The 23,317-nt window shown below is 43.9% G+C and overlaps 2 protein-coding genes across 8 annotated transcripts in view; one reads left to right on the forward strand and one right to left on the reverse strand.

Moving 5' to 3' along the window:
• Window positions 1-1,161: 1,161 nt before the first annotated feature.
• Window positions 1,162-13,607, forward strand: LOC109482737 (peroxidasin homolog). The gene is made up of 13 exons (XM_019785564.1): window positions 1,162-1,279; window positions 2,920-3,068; window positions 3,539-3,671; window positions 3,979-4,196; window positions 5,594-5,767; window positions 6,338-6,592; window positions 7,380-7,513; window positions 7,945-8,201; window positions 9,525-9,690; window positions 10,251-10,552; window positions 11,327-11,487; window positions 12,000-12,203; window positions 12,740-13,607. The coding sequence occupies exons 1-13, from the start codon at window positions 1,269-1,271 to the stop codon at window positions 12,763-12,765; spliced, it is 2,190 nt and encodes a 729-aa protein (XP_019641123.1). The 5' UTR covers window positions 1,162-1,268; the 3' UTR covers window positions 12,766-13,607.
• LOC109482733 overlaps window positions 13,525-23,317 on the reverse strand; it is a 33,966-nt gene continuing 24,173 nt past the window's right edge. For 4 of the 7 annotated variants that reach the window (XM_019785554.1, XM_019785555.1, XM_019785559.1 and 1 more), the window contains 11 exons: window positions 22,993-23,113; window positions 22,207-22,350; window positions 21,352-21,529; window positions 20,932-21,093; window positions 20,197-20,360; window positions 19,517-19,698; window positions 17,703-17,760; window positions 16,545-16,697; window positions 15,877-15,987; window positions 15,498-15,587; window positions 13,525-14,247 (listed from right to left, as the gene is read on the reverse strand). In XM_019785554.1, coding sequence (XP_019641113.1) covers window positions 14,209-14,247; window positions 15,498-15,587; window positions 15,877-15,987; window positions 16,545-16,697; window positions 17,703-17,760; window positions 19,517-19,698; window positions 20,197-20,360; window positions 20,932-21,093; window positions 21,352-21,529; window positions 22,207-22,350; window positions 22,993-23,113 — 1,402 coding nt within the window. In that variant the 3' untranslated portion in view covers window positions 13,525-14,208. Of the gene's footprint in view, window positions 14,248-15,497; window positions 15,588-15,876; window positions 15,988-16,544; window positions 16,698-16,865; window positions 16,950-17,155; window positions 17,220-17,702; window positions 17,761-19,516; window positions 19,699-20,196; window positions 20,361-20,931; window positions 21,094-21,351; window positions 21,530-22,206; window positions 22,351-22,992; window positions 23,114-23,317 lie in introns of all 7 variants that reach the window. The other 3 variants (XM_019785557.1, XM_019785558.1, XM_019785556.1) reach the window with 3 other exon arrangements.

Genomic DNA, 23,317 nt, shown 5'->3' on the forward strand with positions numbered 1-23,317 from the left:
CCACCTGTCTGTTATGTGCTATAGTGCATTCGACATGTCGTGACAATTATTACGGAAACACAAGCAAGCAAGCACACAAATACTCAATACTGGCCCATTTACGCTGACATGTCGAATATGATATTTTACTTACTGCCTATTACTGGAAACGTAGATGATTGTGACTCTTCATATTTTCATTCACTCTCCAAGGATTCCTATATCAGCCTGGATGTCAGACTGTTCCCAGGGCTCACACAGGCCAGTTCCTCGCATCCAGGGCCAACATAGTCCCCCAAGGAAATTATACCACACCCCCTCAGTTAGCCTGGGTGCCGGACTGTTTCCAGGGCACACAGGCCAGCTCCTAGGCTCCAAGGCCAACATGCCCCCAAGGAAATACCACACAACCCCCCTCAGTTAGCCTGGGTTCCAGACCGTTCCCAGAGCCTACACAGGCCAGCTCCTCGGCTCCAGGGCCAACATGTACCCAAGGAAATAATGCTACACCCCCTCAGTTAGCCTGGGTGCCAGGCTGTTTCCAGGGCCTACACAGGCCAGTTCCTCGGCTCCAGGGCCAACATATCCCCAAGAATATACACCACAGCCCTCCTGAGCTAGACTGCCTAACTAGGGGTCATAATCATAATATATTAAATCTGCAAGCAGATGCTACGATGGCAGGGCCGTAACCAACGTCTCTCTTGTTTTCTATCACTAAGGGAGCACTTGGCCCTCACCCCAGACCGCGGTACCTGTCTGACCGTACCAGGACCGTACCGACCCTGGGCGGGATACCCTAGTCTCCATAGCATGCCAAAAACTGGGGGTTTGGGGGGTCTTCAGGGTCTTTGAGAGCTTTTTAATATGTGCTATTTTCTGATTGCATATAGACAACATACCCGGCATGGTTGAATTACCCCCGTTTTTTAAGAACTGGGAGAATCAGAAAACAGCCGAAGACCACCAAACCCCCTGTTCTATAAGCCTGCTACGGAGGCCAGGGATACCCCTTTGCCGAGTACCGAATAGAACAGAATAGGATCTCCAGTTGGCCGATTGGATACTGCCTCGTCACCGTAGGATCTGCTTGGAGATTACCCAGAAGCGCGGCAGAACTTTCGTCTCCCGGCTTCTGAGTAGCCCGCGCTTCCGCTGACGTCACGGCAAGCTGGTGGGGTGTATATAAGCAACAGGAGCGGGGCTGGCAGGAACAGTTTACAGCAAAACCTCGCTCTAAAACGGAACCCAGAGTCGGACAGTTTTATATACTTACACAGGAGGACAGCATGTGTCAAAGGTAAGTCAGGATTGCGTTTTTTATCATCGACCTGGTTTTAACCAACTTCGTAATCGTTATGTTTACTTCAGCAAGATTTTTTCTGTGCACTGAGTATTTAGCTTAGAGGACCCGCTAGAACTTATATTATATTGCAAACCAGATAAGTTATGTTTGTTTTGCCGTCTTTCCGGTATAAAATATCTTTTTATAAAATTTCTAATCGCTGACGCCTTTTGACATGCTTCATGAACATGAAAATCTGTATAAACCACATATCTATAAACGTTTCAAGGCTCCTGAGATTCTAAGTTTTAAACCTACTTTGTGTCGTTGTTCGCTTGCTTCCCGATTCTGTTTGTGCCTAGTCATTCCTGCAAACTTTGCAATTGATTTCTTTTTCTATCTATGAATCTAAGAATAGAAACACCAGCGTTGTATAGATATCTTTCAGGTCAACATTATTCAACTTTTAACTAGCACTATGTAAGAAAATGAATGAAAAATATTCAAATTATTTACGTTTTGGGGACTGGGGTGGAGTTTGTGTGGTTATGGGCATGAACTGACAAAAGATTTTGCGGAAATCCTCAAAACATTTACGCAAAAGTGAGGTTGACAAGTCGGTAAATTTTTGCTGCGAAGTACAGTAACTTGCAACCCGCCCACCCCTACGGCACAGTGGTTTGTCCCGTCTCAGGGGGATACCGGAAGTGCGGGTGGGCGGGGCTTCGCCGCTTCCGGGCACTTTCTGACTCTGAGGCACTGGAGCTACATTACACTTACAGCTAAACTTCCGTAGTTCTTGGAAATGTTTAAGCCTAGATACTGCAAAGTCACGCTGAGTTGGGGTCTAAAAGACTTAACACGACCTCGGCAGGCAGCCAAAGACCTAGTTATATACTAGGGCCTACGGTAACTTTCTGCTATTACGAATTACGTTAAAGTCTCAGAGCTGATTACGACTTTACGCTTTGCGGCTAATGTCCAATTATGAATTACGTTGATTTTTGGGGAGGCTGCCTACGAATTACGAAGTCTAAAACGGCCTGATTACGCCTTACGAAAAAGGGCTTGCAGGCCCTCTTTAACTTGGCCGATTTCCAATTTGGATTTTAGGCTGCCTCCTGGTGGAACATAAATCGCGTCTCTTGGCCGGTTTCCTCTTCAGTTTGCCAAGCAAAGGCGAATCGTTGAAGCATAATTTATGGTCTGAAAAGTATTTTCTTGGTAAACCACTCATTCATTCGTTCATTCATTCAATCATTTTAGTCAATCAAGACTCCTTGATTCATTCATTCATTCATTCATTCATTCCCCTCTGCCCAGCTAGTGGGTTAACCATTGAATTGAATCGATTTATTGATTGATTGATTGATTGATTCATTCATTCATTCATTCATTCATTCATTCATTCATTCATTCATTCATTCATTCATTCATTCATTCATTCATTCATTCATTCATTCATTCATTCATTCATTCATTCATTCATTCATTCATTCATTCATTCATTCATTCATTCATTCATTCATTCATTCATTCATTCATTCATTCATTCCCCTCAGGCCAGCTAGGGGTAAGTCATTCATTCATTAGTTGTTAAATGGAGTTTCATCATTTAAAAATAATATTTAAAACACTTATTGCCAATTTTCCAGATTACTTCTCATCCTAGTTGGTTTGGTTGCCATAGCAACATGGAGGGCGTCGGCCCAGGTCTCCGAGCAACAGCTGGCCGCGGCCGTTGCCCGGGCAACGCAGGCGGTGGACCGCGCCATTCAGGAGGAGGAGGACAGTTTTGTGGCAGGTGAGAAATTCACTTGACTTGAGGGTCTGCATGGGGGGATCCTGGTAATTAATCCTTAACGGTAAATTTAGGAGGGTTCGCTGACCCTTAACGGTAAATTCAGGAAGGCTAGTGCAATGCTTTACAGTAAATTAGCTTCATTGTTCTTTTGTTAGGCTATTATTAGGGACGACTTTATTGTTGGTTTCTTGCTGAAGCCTCTAAATCTGATGACGATGTGTGCATGTCCCCGGCCTGGCGCTTTTCTGGGGTCAAACTTGTGTTGTTTACATTGTTTTTGTTTGTTGTTCTCCGATGATGATGCACGCAAATCTCTGGCCAGCGAGCTCAAAATCACTTTACTTACGTTGTTTATTTTTTTGTTTTCATACTTAGTTAGTTTGTTCTTCTAGCTTCTGATGACGATAGTGCTGTTCCCAGATATCAAACTCACATTATTCATGTTGTTTGTTTGTTTGTTTGTTTTTTAGCTTCCGATGACGACGCGCGCATCTCCCCAGCCGGACGCCTCCTGGCGATGTTCCGCAAGTCCAAACCCGAGGCTCGACCAATCGCACGCAGCGCCGAGATCATGGAGGACGTCACTTCTCAACTCACCAGAACGTAAGACGTTACGATAAGACGCTAGAACGTAAGACTTTTGATAAGACGTTAGAACGTAAGGCTTTTGATAAGACGCTAGAACGTATTAGTGTAGGTTGTCAGGTCGCAGAAAAACCTGCTCGGAGACTGATCCGTTCTGTCTGTTATCATTCATTTTACAATGATGCTCATTTCTTTCGTGTTTCACACAATTTCACACTGATATTCTTCACAGAGTCTGCTACGATACAGTATAATTGAATAAAGTGTAGGTTACCAAATAATCTGCTTGAAAACTGATCTGTTCTGCCACTCCCCCTTCCCACAGAGGCCAGACTGACGCAGATTTCAGCGCGGCCTCGGATTCGCCATCCACGCGGCGGGTTTGCCAGAATACCGAGCTGCGTGACCTGACCTGTCCGCAACCCGACCCCGCCATACGAGAGTTCCGAACTATCGACGGGCGCTGCAATAACCTGGACAATCCGCTGTGGGGCGCTGCTATACAGCCCATGAAGAGGCTCCTGCGCCCACTGTATGCCGACAGTACGTAACTATCATGTTGATATTATGTTTATAGCTTCGCAGTTTCTTCTTCTTTTTCATCTGCCACAAACGAATAAGGTCATTTCTTCTGTTCGAACAAATAAGTTCAATGACCTGGATCAGACGGCTGTCACCATGGTAACTGGAGCTGTAGCAGACACCCTGTGGTGTTGTAATAATTGTAATCTACCAGCCCGATATCTCCTTGGAGCCTTCATGTTCTGATCTATGAACTTCACAAATTCTTATTTCACCCCCAAAAAATTAAGGTATCTGCCATCTCTGATTGCGTTGTTTCTCAGTGTTCGAAATACCTGTCTGCAGTCTGCAATATGCAGATAGATTTTCAAGATTGCAGAAGAAAAATTTATACAATCTGCAATTTTGCAGAAGGAAAAATAGGCTCCAGATTCAATAGTTTTCAATTTAGCAAGCTAGAACTCTCTGGCCCCAAGGACAGACAACATTTAAGCTCCTGTTTTGAAGCCGTTGAACAGGAGCTTCTTCACTAATTTGCATCATCCTTGTCTTGACTTGTCTATCTTTTGTTTCCCTTTGGACTTCCAAAAAATTGTCTTCACTAATTTGCATATGAATCAATAGTTCAGCTTATAAACCTGCAATTCTCTTAGTGTCACTGACGAAAGGTAGTAGTCTGACCGTTTCAGGTAGCACCAAAATCATATTGAGTTGCTTAAGAGTTAAGTACTGTTTTCTTGGTGCGTCTTTTATTAGTATGTTGTGTGGAAGGATGATATGTGGGTGTGATTACTAGTACATTAAGTTTTTTTTACAGTTAAGGTATGATTTTAGTTGTAGTAGCTTGTAGTGGGAGAGAGCGGTGAAAGACCCGTGAAGATACCAGTAAATGATAAATTTTCTGTGGAGAAGGAACTATAAAGTCTGAAATTAAAAAGAGTGATAGATTAAACTTAAAAGAATTCCAGTAATGCTACAGATTTACAAAGCTATATATGATGTAAAAAAGACATTTAATTTAATGGTTTGAGAATGTTGTAGTATGGAGGCTTAGGTATTTGCAGAAAGTGTTTTCAAATTGCAGAACAAAATTTTGACTCTTCTGCAATATTGCAGAGCACTGAAAAAAAGTATTTCGACCACTGTTTCTCAAAGAAGGCTGTTGTTGTGCAGGTGTATAGTTTGACCTGTAGTTTTACCTGTAGTTTCACCTGTTGTGCATGTGTGCAGTCTCACCTGTTTGTACAGATGTTTAGTCTCACATGTTGTCTTACCTGTTGTTTTACCTGTTGTACAGATGTGAAAATTACTTGTAGGTCTACCAGGTCCTGTTGTTGTACCTGTTGTTTTACCGTACCTGTTGTACAGGTGTGTAAATTTACCTGTAGTCTCACCTGCTGTGTTTCCTTGTTGTACAGGTGTTCAGTCGCCCCGTGTGCGCGGTCGAGGCGGTGCGGCCCTACCCAGTGCACGGGAGGTGAGCTTCACGCTTCACGAGGACATGCGAACCACCAGCACCGTCAACACTCACCTGGTCATGCAGTGGGGACAGTTCCTGGACCACGACATCACTCACACACCTGTCGCCTCAGGTATGTCGTCTCGTCTTAACCTTGGACATCTTAAACTCAAGGGGCTACCCTTAAGATCAATATAACAGATCGATATATTAAGATGTAAGGATCAGGCACTTTACCTGACTTTCTTCACTTCATGAATACCTAGCTTCGGATAGATCCCTATCCGAAGCTAGGTATTCATGAAGTGAGGAAAGGAAGTCCCTCAGATAGGACGTTAAATTGAGGTCCCATGTTTCAGGAGAGTCACACCCCGCGCACGTTAAAGAACCCACCGCACTTATCGAAAGATTAGGGGTCCTTCCTAGTGTGGGTGGTTCAAACCTTACAGTCTGGTCTTACGCAGCTTGTACATGCATGTACAAAACTGGTGTGTTATGCCTAAAAGGCAGTTTACTGGTTTAAGATATGTGAAACAAACAAAACAAAAACCATTTGTACCGTTGTCCCCCCCAGTGTACGACGGCGGTCTGCTCGCCTGTCCCTGCGGCTCCACCTTAAGTTATATCTAATAACTCTTAATACAGGTAGCAGGAAGCTACTACTAGTATCCTAGATTGACTGATCTCTCCGTTGTCCCCCCAGCGTACGGCGGCGGTCTGCTCGCCTGTCCCTGCGGTTCCACCGACCGCCGGTGCTTCAACATCCCGATCCCCGCCGGCGACCCCGACTTCTCCGGTCATTCCTGCATGGAGTTCGTGCGATCCAGCCCGGCGCCGAACCCCGGGTGCCGCGTCGGCCGCCGCCAGCAGCTGGACCAGATCACCGCCTTCATCGACGCCTCCATGGTCTACGGTTCATCTGAGGAGGAACTGGAGCATCTCAGGGACCCATCATTAGGTGGGGATTCTTATTACCTTAACATTTACTGTAGATTACTAAGATACATATAGCTGATGTGTTACACCGAAAGGCAGTTATACCGGCTAAACAGACACAGAAGACGTTATGATAAGACATCTGCATGGTGTACGGCTCATCTGAGGAGGAACTGGAGCATCTCAGGGACCCATCATTAGGTGGGGTTTACTTAAAGACTTTTAAATTACAATAAGACGTTAGAACGTAACATGTAACAGGGACCCATTATTAGTTGGGGTTTTTTCTTCTCGTTACCATAAGATGTTAGAACGTAAGATGTTATGATAAGACAATCTCCATGGACTACGTATGTCGTCTGAGGAGGAACTGGAGCATCTGAGGGATCCATCATTAGGTGGGGTTTACTTTTCTCGTTACCATAAGACATGAGGATGTAAGACCATGTTAGGATGTAAGACATTATGATAAGAAGCTTCCATGGTCTACGGGTCGTCTGAGGAGGAACTGGAGCATCTTAGGGACCCATCATTAGGTGGGGTTTTCTTAAGAATGTAGGACATTATGATAAGACATTAGAACGTAAGACGTAATGTTAGGATGTAAGACATTATGATAAGAAGCTTCCATGGTCTTCGGGTCTTCTGAGAAGGAACTGGAGCATCTTAGGGACCCGTCATTAGGTGGGGTTTACTTTTCTTGTTACCATAAGAAGTGAGGATGTAAGATGTTATACCCCCGGTATGATAATATCATGTTAGACAGGGCTGGGAAACATTTTTAACGAGGTTTTCTCTGTTCGGACCAGAGCGTGGCCAGCTAAAGTCCAAGGCCAACCCGGGAGACTCCAGGAAGAAGGAGCTGCTCCCCAGTGCCATCACTGAGGAGTTCCACTGTCCAGAGTCTTCCAACCCCAGCAGCCGAAACCAGCCCTGCTTCCAGGTATACTAAGTCTTACCTTTTACATATAAAGCAGATAGCCTTCTGATATAAGGCTTGTTAAGGTGCAATCTAAATGGTTCAATCCCAAGCAGTTCGTCACTTCTGCACATCATGATATAAAATTGTAGTAGCTGTAGAGTTAATGGGTCATCATACTTTAAGTTAGTATTCAATATTGGTCAACCCAACACACGTTTCCAGTGACTTACAATGAGTCTTGTTTTGGGGTAAATAAAATCAAATTCTACCTTACTTGTCTACTGATAGATAAGAGTCAGATGAACTTTCATAGCCTGAGTGTCAGCCTTGTTAGCTTTCGTCCGCTCCCCAAGATCCGCTCCCCCTCAACACGAAAGCTAACAAGACTGACACTCAGACTACTTAGAACTTTCATGCTTCGCAAAAATAAATCCGTTCCCTCTGCCCTGCAGGCTGGCGACGTCCGAGTGAATGAGCAGCCGGCTCTCACCTCCATGCACACCGTCTGGCTGCGCGAGCACAACCGCATCGCCGACCGCCTTCACGACATCAACTCACACTGGGACGAGGACCGCGTCTTCTACGAGACCCGCAAGATCATCGGCGCGGCAATCCAGCAGATCACCTACGCGGAGGACCTCCCGATCGTGCTCGGGCTGAACGCGATGAACGAATACGGGCTGGTGCTGCGCCAGAACGGCTACTACAGGTACCCTACTACATTTTTGTATTTATTAGTGTGTATATTTTCATGTGTCTGTAGGGGAGTCGGCCTTGGAGAGGAAACTACTGTTACTGTTGTCTTCTCCCCTCAGAATTTTAATTTCTGTGAAGTGGAATAAATAAATTAATAAATAAATACATGTTTAAAGTTAAAGCTTTTGGTCCAACATAAAAATTCTCTCACCTAGAGCTTTCGACCAGTCACTCTGGTCTTCCTCAGTAGACTGACCCAGTGAGGCTTCACGTGGCTTCTTTGAAGTGTGACGTCAACATAATTTTTTGTGTTGGACCAAAAGTTTTAACTTTAAACATATAACTACCAACACAGATGAACTTTCATGATAAAATATTAAATACATGGTTAAGTTCAACTGAACAACACGTAACCTACGAATACCTTGTGAATAAGTGCACAAGCAACAGAGTGTCCACAGTAACTACAGGTACCCTACCTACATAGTTAAGTTACTGAACAACACGTAACCTACGAATACCTAAGTGCAAAAGTAACAGAGTGTCCACAGCAACTACAGGTACCATACATGGTCAAGTTAGGCCACACTGATTTTTAAACATTAATTTCATGGATGACATCTGGGCGCGCATTGATTTTTGCCAGTTAAAGAAAAAAATCACCTCCTGCGAGGCTCTGGCGTGGGTGCCATCTCTGTAGTCCATGGTATCCAGCGACAATTAGTGCTGCATACCGGTTCACTGGACTTGGATCCAGACTTGTAAGAATGTTTAGGTTCAAGTTCAAAAAAACCTAAAAGTCAAGAACCGAGTCCGGACTTATTACCATAAAAGACCATTTCACATACCCCTTTTCTTTCCAAACCACCTAAAACCTTCCGTAGATTGCAAAATCTTTGCTGCAAAATGAAGAAAACATTGCCATCGGGCATCATCCTCCATGTTATGTGGCCAAAGTTTCACCCCGACAACATTGCAAGGTTGTAAACATGCAATTTTTTGTATGCCATGGGCTTAGGTCCGGAGTTACAAGTCCGGACCTGAACCTAAACCTCTGGACTTGAATCCGGACCTGAACCTGAAATTGGGTTTAGGTATGCATCACTAGCGACAATAGGGAGCCGCTGGTAACTATGGAGGGTGGCACACAGGCTGCCAAGGCTCCACGGGACTCAAGAACTCAGTACAGTGCCGACTCATAAATGTACAGTCACATAAACCTACGAAAATAGTTGGGTGCACCAGTGCATATAGCTCCAAATTTTGGTGCACTAAGTTTCACGCACCCAGTATTTCTAACCCTGGTTCTAAATAAACCATCCATTCATTCCTACAGCGGCTACGATGAGACCGTGGACCCGACCATCTCCAACGTGTTCGCCACCGCGGCGTACCGCTTCGGACACAGCCTGGTGGAGAGCGAGTTTGTGCGCTCGACGTCGGGCTACAACCACAACGCACACCCACCAGTGCAGCTGACACACAGCTTCTTCAACCCACAGGTAGGTGGTATAACATCATTCTGTTGTATTATGCTTTTTCCAGGACTGTGTCTGAGCATACTCCACGCATATCCAGAACCGTGCTTTATCCAGATCCAGAACCTTGCTCAGGCATATGCATGGTTCTGGATAGTCCACGCATATCCTAGCCTAGTTACCAAATCTTACTCTCCAAGCGGAGGTTGTGGGGAATGATCGTTACCTTTTTATATATGGTTGTTTTTTGTTGTTGTCCTGACCCCCACCACCCGTCGGTGGCCGGCGACCGTTCTCTGGCTAATGGATACTGCCTGGCCAATCTGACACTGTCGTTTTGCCACCGATAGCGATCTCCTATTATAGCTGCCGAGTCTTACATTTTCTCCTATTTGTGGAGAGGATGTAGGACTCGAGAGCTACAATGTATAATAGATTTGGTAACCAGGCTACGCGTATCCACGGCTGTGCCTGGGGCAAATCTATGTTCTTGAACACAAGGGAATGATCCAGAATGATCCAGAACCTCATTGTGGATGCTCTTTTTGTCATTGACGCTGTTTCTTCACCTCCCCCCCATGCAGCACGTGTACAACAACGTCCGGGGCGGGCTGGACTCCATCGTGCGCGGCCTCGCCAGCACCCCGCACGAGAAGTTTGACCGGTTCATCGTGAGCGGCCTGACCAAGAACCTGTTCGCGGACCCGGCGGGCTCCCTCGGGCTGGACCTGGCGGCGCTGAACATCCAGCGCGGCCGTGACCACGGGCTGCCGGGGTACAACGATTGGAGGGTGCTCTGCGGGCTCCCGCGGGCGCGAAGCTTCGCCGATCTCGCCACCGAGATTCCCGACGCCTCCACGAGAGCCAAACTGGCTGATCTCTACAAGTGAGTTGTGTTTCTGTGTAATTCACATTTAGTTCTTAAAGTAATAAGTCAACCGCCCTTCAGCGTAACACACCAGCTTCTGCATCTGTAGAGCCGGTATAACCGCCCTTTGGCGTAACACACCAGCTTCTGTATCTGTATAGCCGGTTTAACCGCCCTTCAGCGTAACACACCAGCTTCTGTATCTGTATAGCCGGTATAACCACCCTTCGGTGTAACACACCAGCTTCTGTATCTGTAGAGCCGGTATAACCGCCCTTTAGCATAACACAACAGCTTCTGTATCTGTATAGCTGGTATAACTGCCCTTCAGCATAACACACCAGCTTCTGTATCTGTATAGCCGGTATGACCGCCCTTCGGTGTAACACAACAGCTTCTGTATCTGTAGAGCTGGTATAACCGCCCTTCAGCGTAACACAACAGCTTCTGTATCTGTATAGCCGGTATAACTGCCCTTTGGCATAACACACCAGCTTCTGTATCTGTATAGCCGGTATAACTGCCCTTCGGCGTAACACACCAGCTTCTGTATCTGTATAGCTGGTATAACCGCCCTTCAGCGTAACACACCAGCTTCTGTATCTGTATAGCTGGTATAGCCGCCCTTTGGCATAACACACCAGCTTCTGTATCTGTATAGCCGCCCTTCGGCTAAACACACCAGCTTTGCAGGCACGCGGCGCGGCGGCAGCTGGCAACCTGTATCCCTGTATCTGTATAGCTGGTATAATCGCTGTCTGAGAACTTATGTTGACGTGTTACCCCCTACAGCCATGTGGATGACATTGACGTGTTCGCGGCCGGCCTGGCCGAGCGGTCCGTCCCGGGCGGTCTCCTGGGCCCGACGTTCGCCTGCCTGGTGGGACGCCAGTTCCGAGAGCTCAGGAAGGGCGACCGCTTCTGGTTCGAGAACCAGGGACAGTTCTCCCAACGTAAGTCATCCCAGTGTTTATTTGTATCGATCAGCTTGTGTTATTGTGCATTGTAATCTCCAAGTCCAAGCAGATCTTTTGGTGTATCTGTATTCTGTATCTGTATAGCCGGTATAACCGCCCTTAAGTGTAACACACCAGCCAGTATAACCGCCCTTCGGCGTAACACACCAGCTTCTGTATCTGTAAAGCCGGTATAACTGCCCTTCGGTGTAACACACCAGCTTCTGTACCTGTATAGCCTGTATAACCGCCCTTCGGTGTAACACACCAGCTTCTGTATCTGTTTAGCCAGTATAAGTTCTTATGTGAAGGTATTAGCATTATACATTTACTTTGCAAATATTACAGTTCTAGTTCATTCATTCCCTCCCTGCAGGCCAGCTAGCAGAGATAAGGAAGGTAACCCTTGCGCGTGTCCTGTGTGACAACACGGACGACACCACGTCGATGCAGCCTCACGTGTTCATTCATTCATTCACCCATTCATTCCTTCCTTCCCTCCCCTCCAGGCCAGCTAGCAGAGATAAGGAAGGTGACATTAGCGCGTGTCCTGTGTGATAACACGGACGACACCACGACGATGCAGCCCCACGTGTTTGAGCTTCCCGGCCCGGGTAACCGCCGCGTCTCCTGCTTCTCCATCCCCCAACCGGACCTCAACGCCTGGCGGGAGTCTTCCACCGTCGTGGGGCAGGTCAGGGACTTCTTCACAGGTCAGTCTGGTATCCTTAACATGCCTGTTTTATACAGAATCTTGCTTTATCCAGAACCTTGCTTTATCCAGAACCATGCTTTATCTAGAACCGTGCTTTATTCAGAACCGTGCTTTATCCAGAATCTTGCTTTATCCAGAACCGTGCTTTATCCATAACCTTGCTTTATCCAGAACCTTGCTTTATCTAGAAACGTGCTTTATCCAGAACCGTGCTTTATCCAGAACCGTGTTTTATCCAGAATCTTGTTTTATCCAGAACCTTGCTTTATCCAGAACCATGCTTTATCTAGAACCGTGCTTTATTCAGAACTGTGCTTTATCCAGAATCTTGCTTTATCCAGAACCATGCTCACTCGCAGTTTGGATTGTCCACACGTATCCAGAACCATGCCTGGGTCAAACTGTGCTGATCCTAAAACTAACCCATTCAGGCATAGAACTAGACAGTTAAGCCCCCCATTTGTACAATGTAGGTAGCTGCCCATGTTCCACTGAGGATTTTCACCAACAGTTTTTCTTATTCCCTGTTTACAGACTACTTTGGAGGCCTTCGAGGCTGAAGGAGGGAAGATGACGTCACCACAAAATGCTGCTATCAACAATAACTACAACCTCCAACCTTCAGGTGGTCACAGAACATGGATTAGGACTGAGATTAGAGACAGGATTAGAAATTGGATTTAAAACCGGATTTAGAACCAAGATTAGAGTGAGGATTTGAAACTGTACTGTATTGAAACCGGATTAAGCCAGGATAGGAACTTGGATTTGAAACTGGATTGGAGCCTGAATTAGAATCAAAATTACAACTTTTGTACATTTTTGGGACTCTAATGCTAATTTTGTCCAGGACTGTACATGTGTATCTCATAGATACATAATGTTCTGATCCACACTGATAGTTTGTTGCTAAACTTTGTAGATATTATTACATTCTTATACAACATTTACTACAATTTAGAACATTCCACTTCCACTGTAAAATCAATGTGTTTCTTTTACTAAAATACAAACTTTGTACAAGCGCCATGGAGTTGAAGCCATAAGTTTAGATGAAGAAAGCCTGATATTTTAAAGCATGAAAAGTTTGTAATTACGAACCCAAAACTGTCCTTTTGTATCCAGAACGTTGCCTATTGAGTTCTATGTCTGCATGGGTTAGGATCAGGCACGGTTCTGGATAGCCTCTGCGTATCCAAAACATAGATTTGCCCCAGGCACGGTTTAGGATACAAATGATAAATGTACAGTATGACGTACTTTGTACTTTCTGGCAATATTTTGTACGTCTGGCCAAATAACTTACTTTACCTTGCTTCTTTGTTTATGTTTTTGTTTTCTTTGGCCTGGAGCCTGTTGTAAACAAATAAGAAATTTAGACATAAAAGATTTTAGAACATGACCGATTTTTTTCCTTATTGACTCTACTACTCGGGTTGCTACTGTAACAGAAAAGTCTGGTAATGAAAAATAATAATCAATTCAACAATCAATGATTGCTAAACCAGTTATCCTACGACAAATCTTGAACTGTTGCAGTGGATTTGTTTTTTTGGTGATCTCTCCACTGCAAAATAATGCAGAAATAAATATTATTATAAATAGATTAGTGAACAAACAATGACAAAAAAGGAGTTCGTTGGATACATTTATTTTACGTAACACGGAACAAAATAACACGACAACAAACATCTAAATCATCCATGAAGTAACTGTTTAAATTACATTGATTTAAATTTCAATTTGATTTTGACAGGATTGCACCTTAGTTTACTCTTGAAGAAAAGAATGACCGATTTTTCCCTCTTGCTTATTACATGAAGACAATACACAACAAACAACGTATGACTAAATTGCTGTATAATACAGTTGAAAGTGATTTTAGCCTCACTAGATACTGTAATACACGTCATGTAGTAGACAATTTACGTTACATATACGAAAATTAGACATGAGTAGAATGGAGGCCTCCCATTGGACGAACCAGTCGCAGCCGCACATGCTCACAAGGGTCCATACCCAGCATTCATCAGTGCATTCTCCTACAGAGAAACATGAAAAAAAAGGAAACAAAAAAAATATATTTTAAGAATGTATGCAGACATACATACACACGCAGACATACATACACACACATACATGTACTCAGTGATACACTTAACTTTTAAGTTCTAACTTATCAAGCTCCTTTGAAAGATTGTAACCCCTATGAGATACTAAGCTGTGCAACCAAGGTCGCATTGTTAAGGTCATGCAGTCAAGGTCATGCTACAAGCTATAAGAAGACATGGTGTACACATGAGTAGCAGCAGCCAAACACAAAGAGCAAATGAGCAAAAATTGTGTCTGCAGCTTCCTTTAGTAGCTTATATGTCATGCCACTGAACTGAACGGCATGTGACATGTAACTGGCCATGGAGGTTCTAGGCTGTGCCTGATAATCTCCAAAGCAAAAATCTTAACCAGACAAAACAGGCACAGAGATGTAACAGCCAAAGCCACCATTGCCATGCCTTATATGGTCTTGTGTGTTCCATTGAGGTCCTACCTGGCTATGGTACAAGGTCAGTCTGTCAGCAGGGGGGGAGGGGGGTCAAGTCACAAATTAGTACGTACACACTCAGGTATTACTTAACAAGTTGTTGGATGTATTGGAACATTTTATGCATGTTTCTCAAAGACATTCAGTGTGCTTTGCTCAGACAATGCTGCTTTGCTGACAATGCCGTCTTCCAAGATACACGTAGACTTGCTTTACTCATCTGTGTGTCACTGCTCCATAAGCACCATTTTAACTTTGAAGGTGAGTGACTTCCTATTTTCTTGATTCTTGGATTAAAAAAGTACTAAACTAGACAATGTAATTTAAAACAAACCTTGGAACATGGCTTGAATTATGACAGGAAATTTGCAAACGTGAATGAAAGTTTTCTTCTCTGCTCTGTTTTATCAACTTTTTGTGTGACTTGTTTGCTATGACACTAGGATAGGCCACCAGCTTGCTTGTACATTTGCATTTGAAGAACAGTGTCCCAATGATGGCATTATGTACCTTTGTCCTTTCTTCTTATTGCTTTGTTTTAATGTTTCCTTTTATGTGTGAGGAGAGGGCTGACATAAGTTTCATAACTTTTTGCCCAATCCTCGAAAAATAAAATTGTGAATAAAATATTAAATGAAATGATGGCAGCCCAAAATTGGGACATTACCTAACCAGCATAAAAATGTAATTTTCAATGGTTTAAAATTGTTATATAGTAACTAACATAAAACAGAAACAAACAGAACTGACCATGAGGTTGTAGAAGGTTTCTCCCATGGCCTCGTCATAGAAACCCTCCTCCCTCTGGTACACCTCACTACTGGTACCCTGCTTCTGTAACTGTGGTAGAAAGGGTGTAGGTTAGCAAACTGAAATATGCTTCAAGTTATACATGCAGTTCTGTACACAAACACACACACATAGACATGCAAGATACACATGTGCAAACAAACACACACACACATACAAAGCACACTCATGTACATACAATACATGTACAGAAATGCAAACAGACACATGCATATAATATGTACCTTTTGCAACAAAAAAAAAAGTTGTTAGACAGGCCCTATGTGTAGATATTTGGTATGTATTGTATTGGTTGATATGGGCCTGTTTTGTGTGGTACCTTTTTGTCGAGTGACTGCAGAACCAGTTGAGACAGAGGTTTGCTCTTCACTCCTCCCATCGTCTTCTTAAACTTACTGACGTTGTCAATCTTCAACAGCTCATCTCGGATCTGGGGGGATAGAACCAACATGGAGGTGTTGTCATGGCAACCATGGAGGTGTTGTCATGGCAACCATGGAGGTGTTGTCATGGTAACCGTGGAGGTGTTGTCATGACAACCATGGGGTGTTGTCATGGCAACCATGAGATATCATGGCGACCGTGAAGGATGTTGTCATGGCAACCATGGAGGTGTTGTCATGGCAACCATGGAGGTGTTGTCATGGCAACCATGGAGGTGTTGTCAAGGCAACCATGAAGGATGGTGTCATGGCAACAATGAAGGAAATTGTCAATAAAAAAATGGCAACTATGAAGGAAATAGTCATGGCAACCATGAAGGATGTTGTCATGGCAACTATGAAGGAAGTTGTCATGGAAACTGGAGGATTTTGTCATGGCAACTACAAAACATTCCCCTCCTCCAAAACTCCAGTGTTTTTTAATCTTGAAGGAATCAGGATATATATGTATGCTGTACATCATATTAACATTGAATTTCCCTTCCAATGTCTAGTTCCTTTGATTGTTCTCCCTTTAGCTGTTAAACGTCCGAGGCTGACTTACAGGGATGGGGATGCACTCCTCAGGGTTGTAGTGAGCGTCGTACACCTTCACCACCAGCGAGGAGTACTCCTTACACAGTCTGTCACTGCCTGTGTTCAGGGCTTCTTTCATACTCAACTCTACAGACTTCACAGCTATGTTGGTCAGAAACTCCTGCAGGAGACAAAACAGTGAGTGAGTGTTGTACACCAGTGTAGAGTACTCCTTACACAGCCTGTCACTGCCTGTGTTCAACTCTACAGACTTCACAGCAATGTTGGTCAGAAACTCCTACAGGAGACAAAACAGTGAGTGAGTGTTGTACACCAGTGTAGAGTACTCCTTACACAGCCTGTCACTGCCTGTGTTCAGGGCTTCCTTCATACTCAACTCTACTGACTTCACAGCAATGTTGGTCAGAAACTCCTACAGGAGACAAAACAGTGAGTGAGTGTTGTACACCAGTGTAGAGTACTCCTTACACAGTCTGTCACTGCCTGTGTTCAGGGCTTCCTTCATACTCAACTCTACTGACTTCACAGCTATGTTGGTCAGAAACTCCTACAGGAGACAAAACAGTGAGTGAGTGTTGTACACCAGTGTAGAGTACTCCTTACACAGCCTGTCACTGCCTGTGTTCAGGGCTTCCTTCATACTCAACTCTACAGACTTCACAGCAATGTTGGTCAGAAACTCCTGCAGAAAGAAATTTTAGAAATCAGCATGAAAAAATAATGAAAACAGCACCACGACAGACCAACCGTCCTAATCTGATTCACTGTAATGTTCATCAGAAACTCCAGGACCTGCAGGGACAAAACAGCATGGAAACACCACAAGAACACTTCAATTAACAAATGCTTGTCAAAAATTCCTGTAGGAGACAAATCAGCACAAGAATACAACAACTGACATTTGTCAGTAACCTCCTGTGAGCTAGAGACAAAACAGCATGGAAACTGCACAATGGTCCTACAACCAAAAACAAATTCCAAGGAACTCACCAAGGAGGAAGTATTAAATGGTCTTACAACTCTCCACAAGGTAAGAAAACCTTGCAGTTACAATGTAAAACCCTTGACTTAAAGTCTATGGAGCAAGGTTAGAATCCTAAGTATACAACACGACAGTGAAAATTCAAATTTGAATTATTCAGTAAAATAAACATGCACTACTCACAGTACTGGGCATCCCCATAAACAGTGGAACGTTGTGGACGCCTGCCATCACACATCCCCTGTGGAAAATACACAGCTCACAGTTCACACAACTCAGACATGTTACAGCTGCATACAACACAGGGGTACAACCCTAGGTTACAACACCCACATGTTACAACACCCTTCTTACAACCCCATCCCCATAGTATGTTCTCTGACAAGTTAACAAGTGGGTTCCAACAATAGACCCATTCGACTTTCAAAGGAGGGACATTTCGAAAGAACGTTGTTCTAGAACGCTGAAGTCCAACGCGGCTTGCGCTCCTGGTGTCCCCCCTGGCAGATCATTTTTTTACTAAAAGGTAAGTAAGTGTCATTTTTTTTGGTAATATGTGCGGAAATGACAGGAAAACAGGCACCAACTTTGTATGGTGGCATTCTGTACAACAATTTAAGGTTATTTTGTTCTGTGACGTATGCAGTTTATGCGATCCGTGAAAGGAATTTTCGAAATGTCCCCCCTGTGACGTAGTTTCTATTCGAAATGTCCCCACCCCCGTGACATAAGCAGTTAATGCGATCCGTGAAAGTCGAATGGGTCTATTGCAACCCTGAACCTGTGTTGGAAGAAAGGGGCATTGGAACATAGGGGTGTTGAATATAGGGGTGTCCCTGCAAAAAGCATTTATTCTTAAACTTCTTTTTTCAATGGTTTTTCCTGTGGGTTACCTGATCGTATATCTTCAAGGGAGGGAGTATGCACGAAGAACAACAAGAAGAAGTAGATGCACTTGTTAGTAAGGATTTCTTGTTCTAATGTCATTATTTGTCAATGAGTCAGAATGTATAAAGCACAGAAAATGGGAATTGCAAAATACATTTTGGGGCATTGAAAAAGTACCATGAATTTGTACATGTTGGGCCATGCCAATTCAATTTCTTGGTTCTCAAACATTCTTAAGTAAAACTTCAGGACAATGTGGAAATACTGAATGCATGTTTAATCTGAGAAGAAACAAACTGAATTGGCATGGCAAGCAATCTATTGCTCCCAAATGCAGAATGTTTTTTTCGAAGGCATCACTTCGTCACTCACCTGTCAAAAAGTGGTCCAGTCAAAATAAGAGTTAGTCATTAGAATAATAAAATTTCCATCATTTAGTCAAGACAGTGATTAACCAGTCAATCAGTCAATCTAATCAATAAAGCAATAAATTAACAAATCAATAAATTCGTCAATACCAGGACTGGCCTGTTGGCACAGTGGTACAGCCGCCCATCCCCGCTGTGACTTGTTTACCTGGACCTCTGATCAATCAATAACTAATCAATCAATAACTAATCAATAATTGATCGATCAATACCTCTGCACGGCCGTCCAGCCCAGCTGTGACTCGGTGGTGAGTCGGACCTCCAATAAACCCAATCAATCAATCTATCTATCAATAACTAACCAATCAATAACTGATCAATAATCGATAAATCAATAATCAATACTGACCTGTCAAACAGCGGCACGGCCGTCCAGCCGAGTTGTGACTCGGTGGTGAGCCGTACGTCCTGTCCGCATTTCCCGGTGACAGTTCCTGGCTATCTATCAATAACTAACCAATCAATAATAACTAATCAATAATAACTAATCAATAATCAGTACTGACCTGTCAAACAGCGGCACGGCCGTCCAGCCCAGCTGAGACTCGGTGGTGAGCCGTACGTCCTGTCCCCGTTTCCCGGTGACCGTACCCCGCTCGGTGCCATCAGGATGAGGCGTGTACACCGCGTCCAGTCCGAACTAATCCATCAATAACTAATCAATAACCGATCGATCAATACCTGTCGAACAGCGGCACGGCCGTCCAGCCCAGCTGAGACTCGGTGGTGAGCCGTACATCCTGTCCCCGTTTCCCGGTGACCGTACCCCGCTCGGTGCCGTCAGGATGAGGTGTGTACACCGCGTCCAGTCCGAACACCTGGATCAGCAGGCACGTGTTCGGCTCAAGGTGAGGGTGGATGATCTGAGAGGAACATGAAAACAAATTCACTTTTAATTTAGCAATTTTTGCATTTCAAAAAAAAAATTTGATTTTTGCTCACATTTGCTCAACCTGCTGCAAATTCCATCTAAATTGTATCAACTTTGATAATTTAATACTCTTTAATTTGTTATTCATTTGTTTTCTCATTTATTCATGCAACAGAACTTGAGCTTAAATACTGATGATCTGTGTACATGGACATAGTTTTTAGGGTGTGTGTCGTGATGACCTGTTTTGTATCCCCTCCATTGAACTAAATGAAAAAGTTAAGTAAAGTTGAGTTATGGAAGAAGGGTCAAGCCATTTGAGCAACTTCAAATTAACTACTAAACAAAGTTTCATTTATTCCTCCATTTGTTTTTTCATTCATTCCTCCATTTGTTTTTTCATTCATTCATTCATTCATTCATTCATTCATTCATTCATTCATCCAATCAATCAATCATTCATTCCATCCTTCCTGTAACAGAGCCTTACTGAGGGAGGGTCCAGCCACTTTGGTGACTTCTGCAGGCTGGTGAAGTCGTGTTTGGTGGTGATGATCTTATCCTCCCCGCCGTAGCCTTCAGGTGTGTTCTCCAACTCACGTGCCTCCGCTCCAGGTGAGACGCGAGCAAACACGTTCACATACAGGCCCTCACCTGGAGAAACAAACAAACAACAATCAGCCATCGCCTCAAACTAAGAAACTGGTTCACACTGAAAGAAACATCAATTTTTTTCCCTACCTTCATAGCAACAATCAACCTTCAAGGGTAAATGACCCTATACTGTTGACTCCATCTGCCACAGGTGAGATAGGGTTAAAGGTAAAATTTTATGTGCCCCTGCCACTGAGGACGAAAGGTTAAAGATGAAAGATTATGTGACCTATTGTTGACCCCATGTTTCCCCAGATTGGAGTGAAAGGTCAGAGTTGACATGACCCTACTCACTGTTGACCTCAAGTGCCTGTGTGATTAGGGTTAAAGGTCAGAGTTACATGACCCTACCATTGACCCCGTGTGCCTGTGGGATTAGGGTTAAAGGTCAGAGTTACATGACCCTACCATTGCCCCACGTGTCTGTGGGATTGGGGTTAAAGGTCAGAGTTGATGTGACCCTACTGTTGACCCCATGTGCCTGTGGTTAAAGGTCAGAGTTGACATGACCTACCATTGACCCCGTGTGCCTGTGAGATTGGGGTTAAAGGTCAGAGTTGACATGACCTACCGTTGACCCCGTGTGCCTGCTCCACCTGGATGCCGATGCCAGTCTGGATGTGGTACCTGACGGCCCTCAGCAGGTCACTGTGGCTGGCCGGGGTGCGGGGAGGGAGGTGCTTCTTCGCATCCAGCCTGTCTCTGTACCATTGTTCCAGGGCTGCATCAGATTCTATAAAAAAAAACAGTGCAATATTTGAAAGGATGCAGAATAGTTTTACAAGTAAGGAAATATGAGAGTACCAAACAAGCAGGAAGATTTCTATGTTGTATACTGGAAGCCAATATTAACATCTAACCTCACAAAGTACATCGGAAGTCAATATTATAACACTTTTCTGACTTGCCAAAGTGCTCTAGGTACAGCTTTGCGTGACCTATTGAGTGACCTTTGACCCATGTGCCCTGTGTAAAAGTCATGACCTCTGACCTTCCTCAGCGGGGGGCATGCCCTGTGCGATCTGCAGGCGGTGGATGGCCTCCCGTACGGACAGCGGGAACAGCGTGTCGCTCTGGAAGTCCCGCAGGATCCGCATCTCCGACAGGTTAGGTCGGCTCTTCTCCGAGTGGTAGAAACCACTCTTGTACGGGGGCGCAGGGATCATCTCCTGCAGGCAGAAAATGTTTCAAAATATTTCCTAACTTAATAATCACCTTAAAGGATCTGACAGAAAATTAATAAATATTTGAATCCATTATACATTACAAGTTTGTTTGTTTGTTTTGTTTGTTTATTTATTTATCCAGGATATACATGTCGCCTGTATGGCGGTTTTCAAAGATTCCTGGGGGGATAACCCCAACATAAAATTACATTACATAATAATTAAGATAAAAGAAGAACTAACACAGGTCAATTAAAATAGATAAACTCATCGTGAACAAAACGAAAATCGTAGCTAACTCATTATACAACCAAAATGAAACAAGGCAGCATAGAAGCAATCATAATCATTCAGTTATCAAATCATAATGATAGGTCAAAAGGTTTGTCAACCAAAAGTAGATAATTAACCAAAAGTGGAGTTAGCTAATCAAAGTAACGAAATATGATTAATCAAATCAAGTATGCTATAAGAAACCAAAACAATTATCTTTTTAAAGTTTTGAGGGGCAGCTGTTGTATTCAGTGCTCAGGAATGTTTCTGGGTGGTCTACGCATATCCAGATCCGTGCCTGGGACAAATCTACATTTTATTTATTGAATACAACTAGTCTGCCTGATCCTAACCCATTCAGGCACAGAACTAGACAGACACAGTTCTGACTACATCAGAATCCTCACCTCTCCGTGTGGCATGAGCCTGAGGAGAATGGAGGCTCCGGGCACGGGGATGACGTTGTCTAACGACGAGGCTAAAAGCGGCTTCTTGGTGTCTGGCATCCCCCTGCGGAGCCTCAGCTGATGACCTCCGACATTGAACCTGGTCTGAAGGGAGAGGGGGATAACACGAGAAAAAGTTAGACACACGTCAAGTCTAATACTTCTAGGAGCACTTCTGTGTTGGTGAACAACAATGTGACAGTCACAAACTTGCTCTAAAGCAACAAAATACTATAACTTACACGTCCAAGCTGCTTGAAAGTCCATCAATCAATTTCTTAAATGATGATCAATAATTATTAGTCACACATGAGCATATGTTACACATGTTACTATTACAAGCATTTCTATGCTGGTAAACATCATCAGTCACAAACTTGCTCTAAAGCAACAAAATGTTACAGGTCAAAGCTGCTTGAAAGCCTGCACCAATTTTTAAAAGTAGCTAGTGGATTCTACTTCACATGTCTGACCCTGACAGTTTTCAAAATCTTTCCTGTTGCTTGAAGAACTGTTTTCTCGTTATCTTTTGTTCTGGAAGTTTTATAACCTTCATCGATGTACATGTACATGACTGAATCATGACAGGAAGATTAACAACTTTCTCGAGTAACTGTTTTCTTGTGTACCTCATTATCAGGATATCTAACCTTCCTTAACATGTGAATAATATCTCATTACACAAAGCACCAGAGAATATTCATTGACAACATTTCTGAATCAGAATTATGACAGTAAGATTGACACCTGTCCATCTTCCTCCACGAAGAGCGGGAAGAGACAGCTTCCGATCACCAGCAGCGTCTTGGAGTCCTTGTCGACCGTGTAGACACGCAGCAGCACCAAGGCATCATGGGACATCGGCTTCCTGTGTGGTGAGTTAACGCAAATTCAAATTTAGCTCCCAACAATCTAGACTAGTGCTGTGAAGTACTACCTAAACCCAGTTTAAGGTTCAGGTCAGGATTCAAGTCCAGAGGTTAAGGTTCAGGCGCGAACGTATACATGTAATAAGTCTTTTTTATATACCAACATTTCATGAATAGACATGGTGACGGCACACTCAAGATAT

Source organism: Branchiostoma belcheri, unplaced genomic scaffold (assembly GCF_001625305.1).
Source record: "Branchiostoma belcheri isolate BF01 breed outbred unplaced genomic scaffold, Haploidv18h27 scaffold60, whole genome shotgun sequence".
Lineage (NCBI taxonomy): Eukaryota > Metazoa > Chordata > Leptocardii > Amphioxiformes > Branchiostomatidae > Branchiostoma > Branchiostoma belcheri.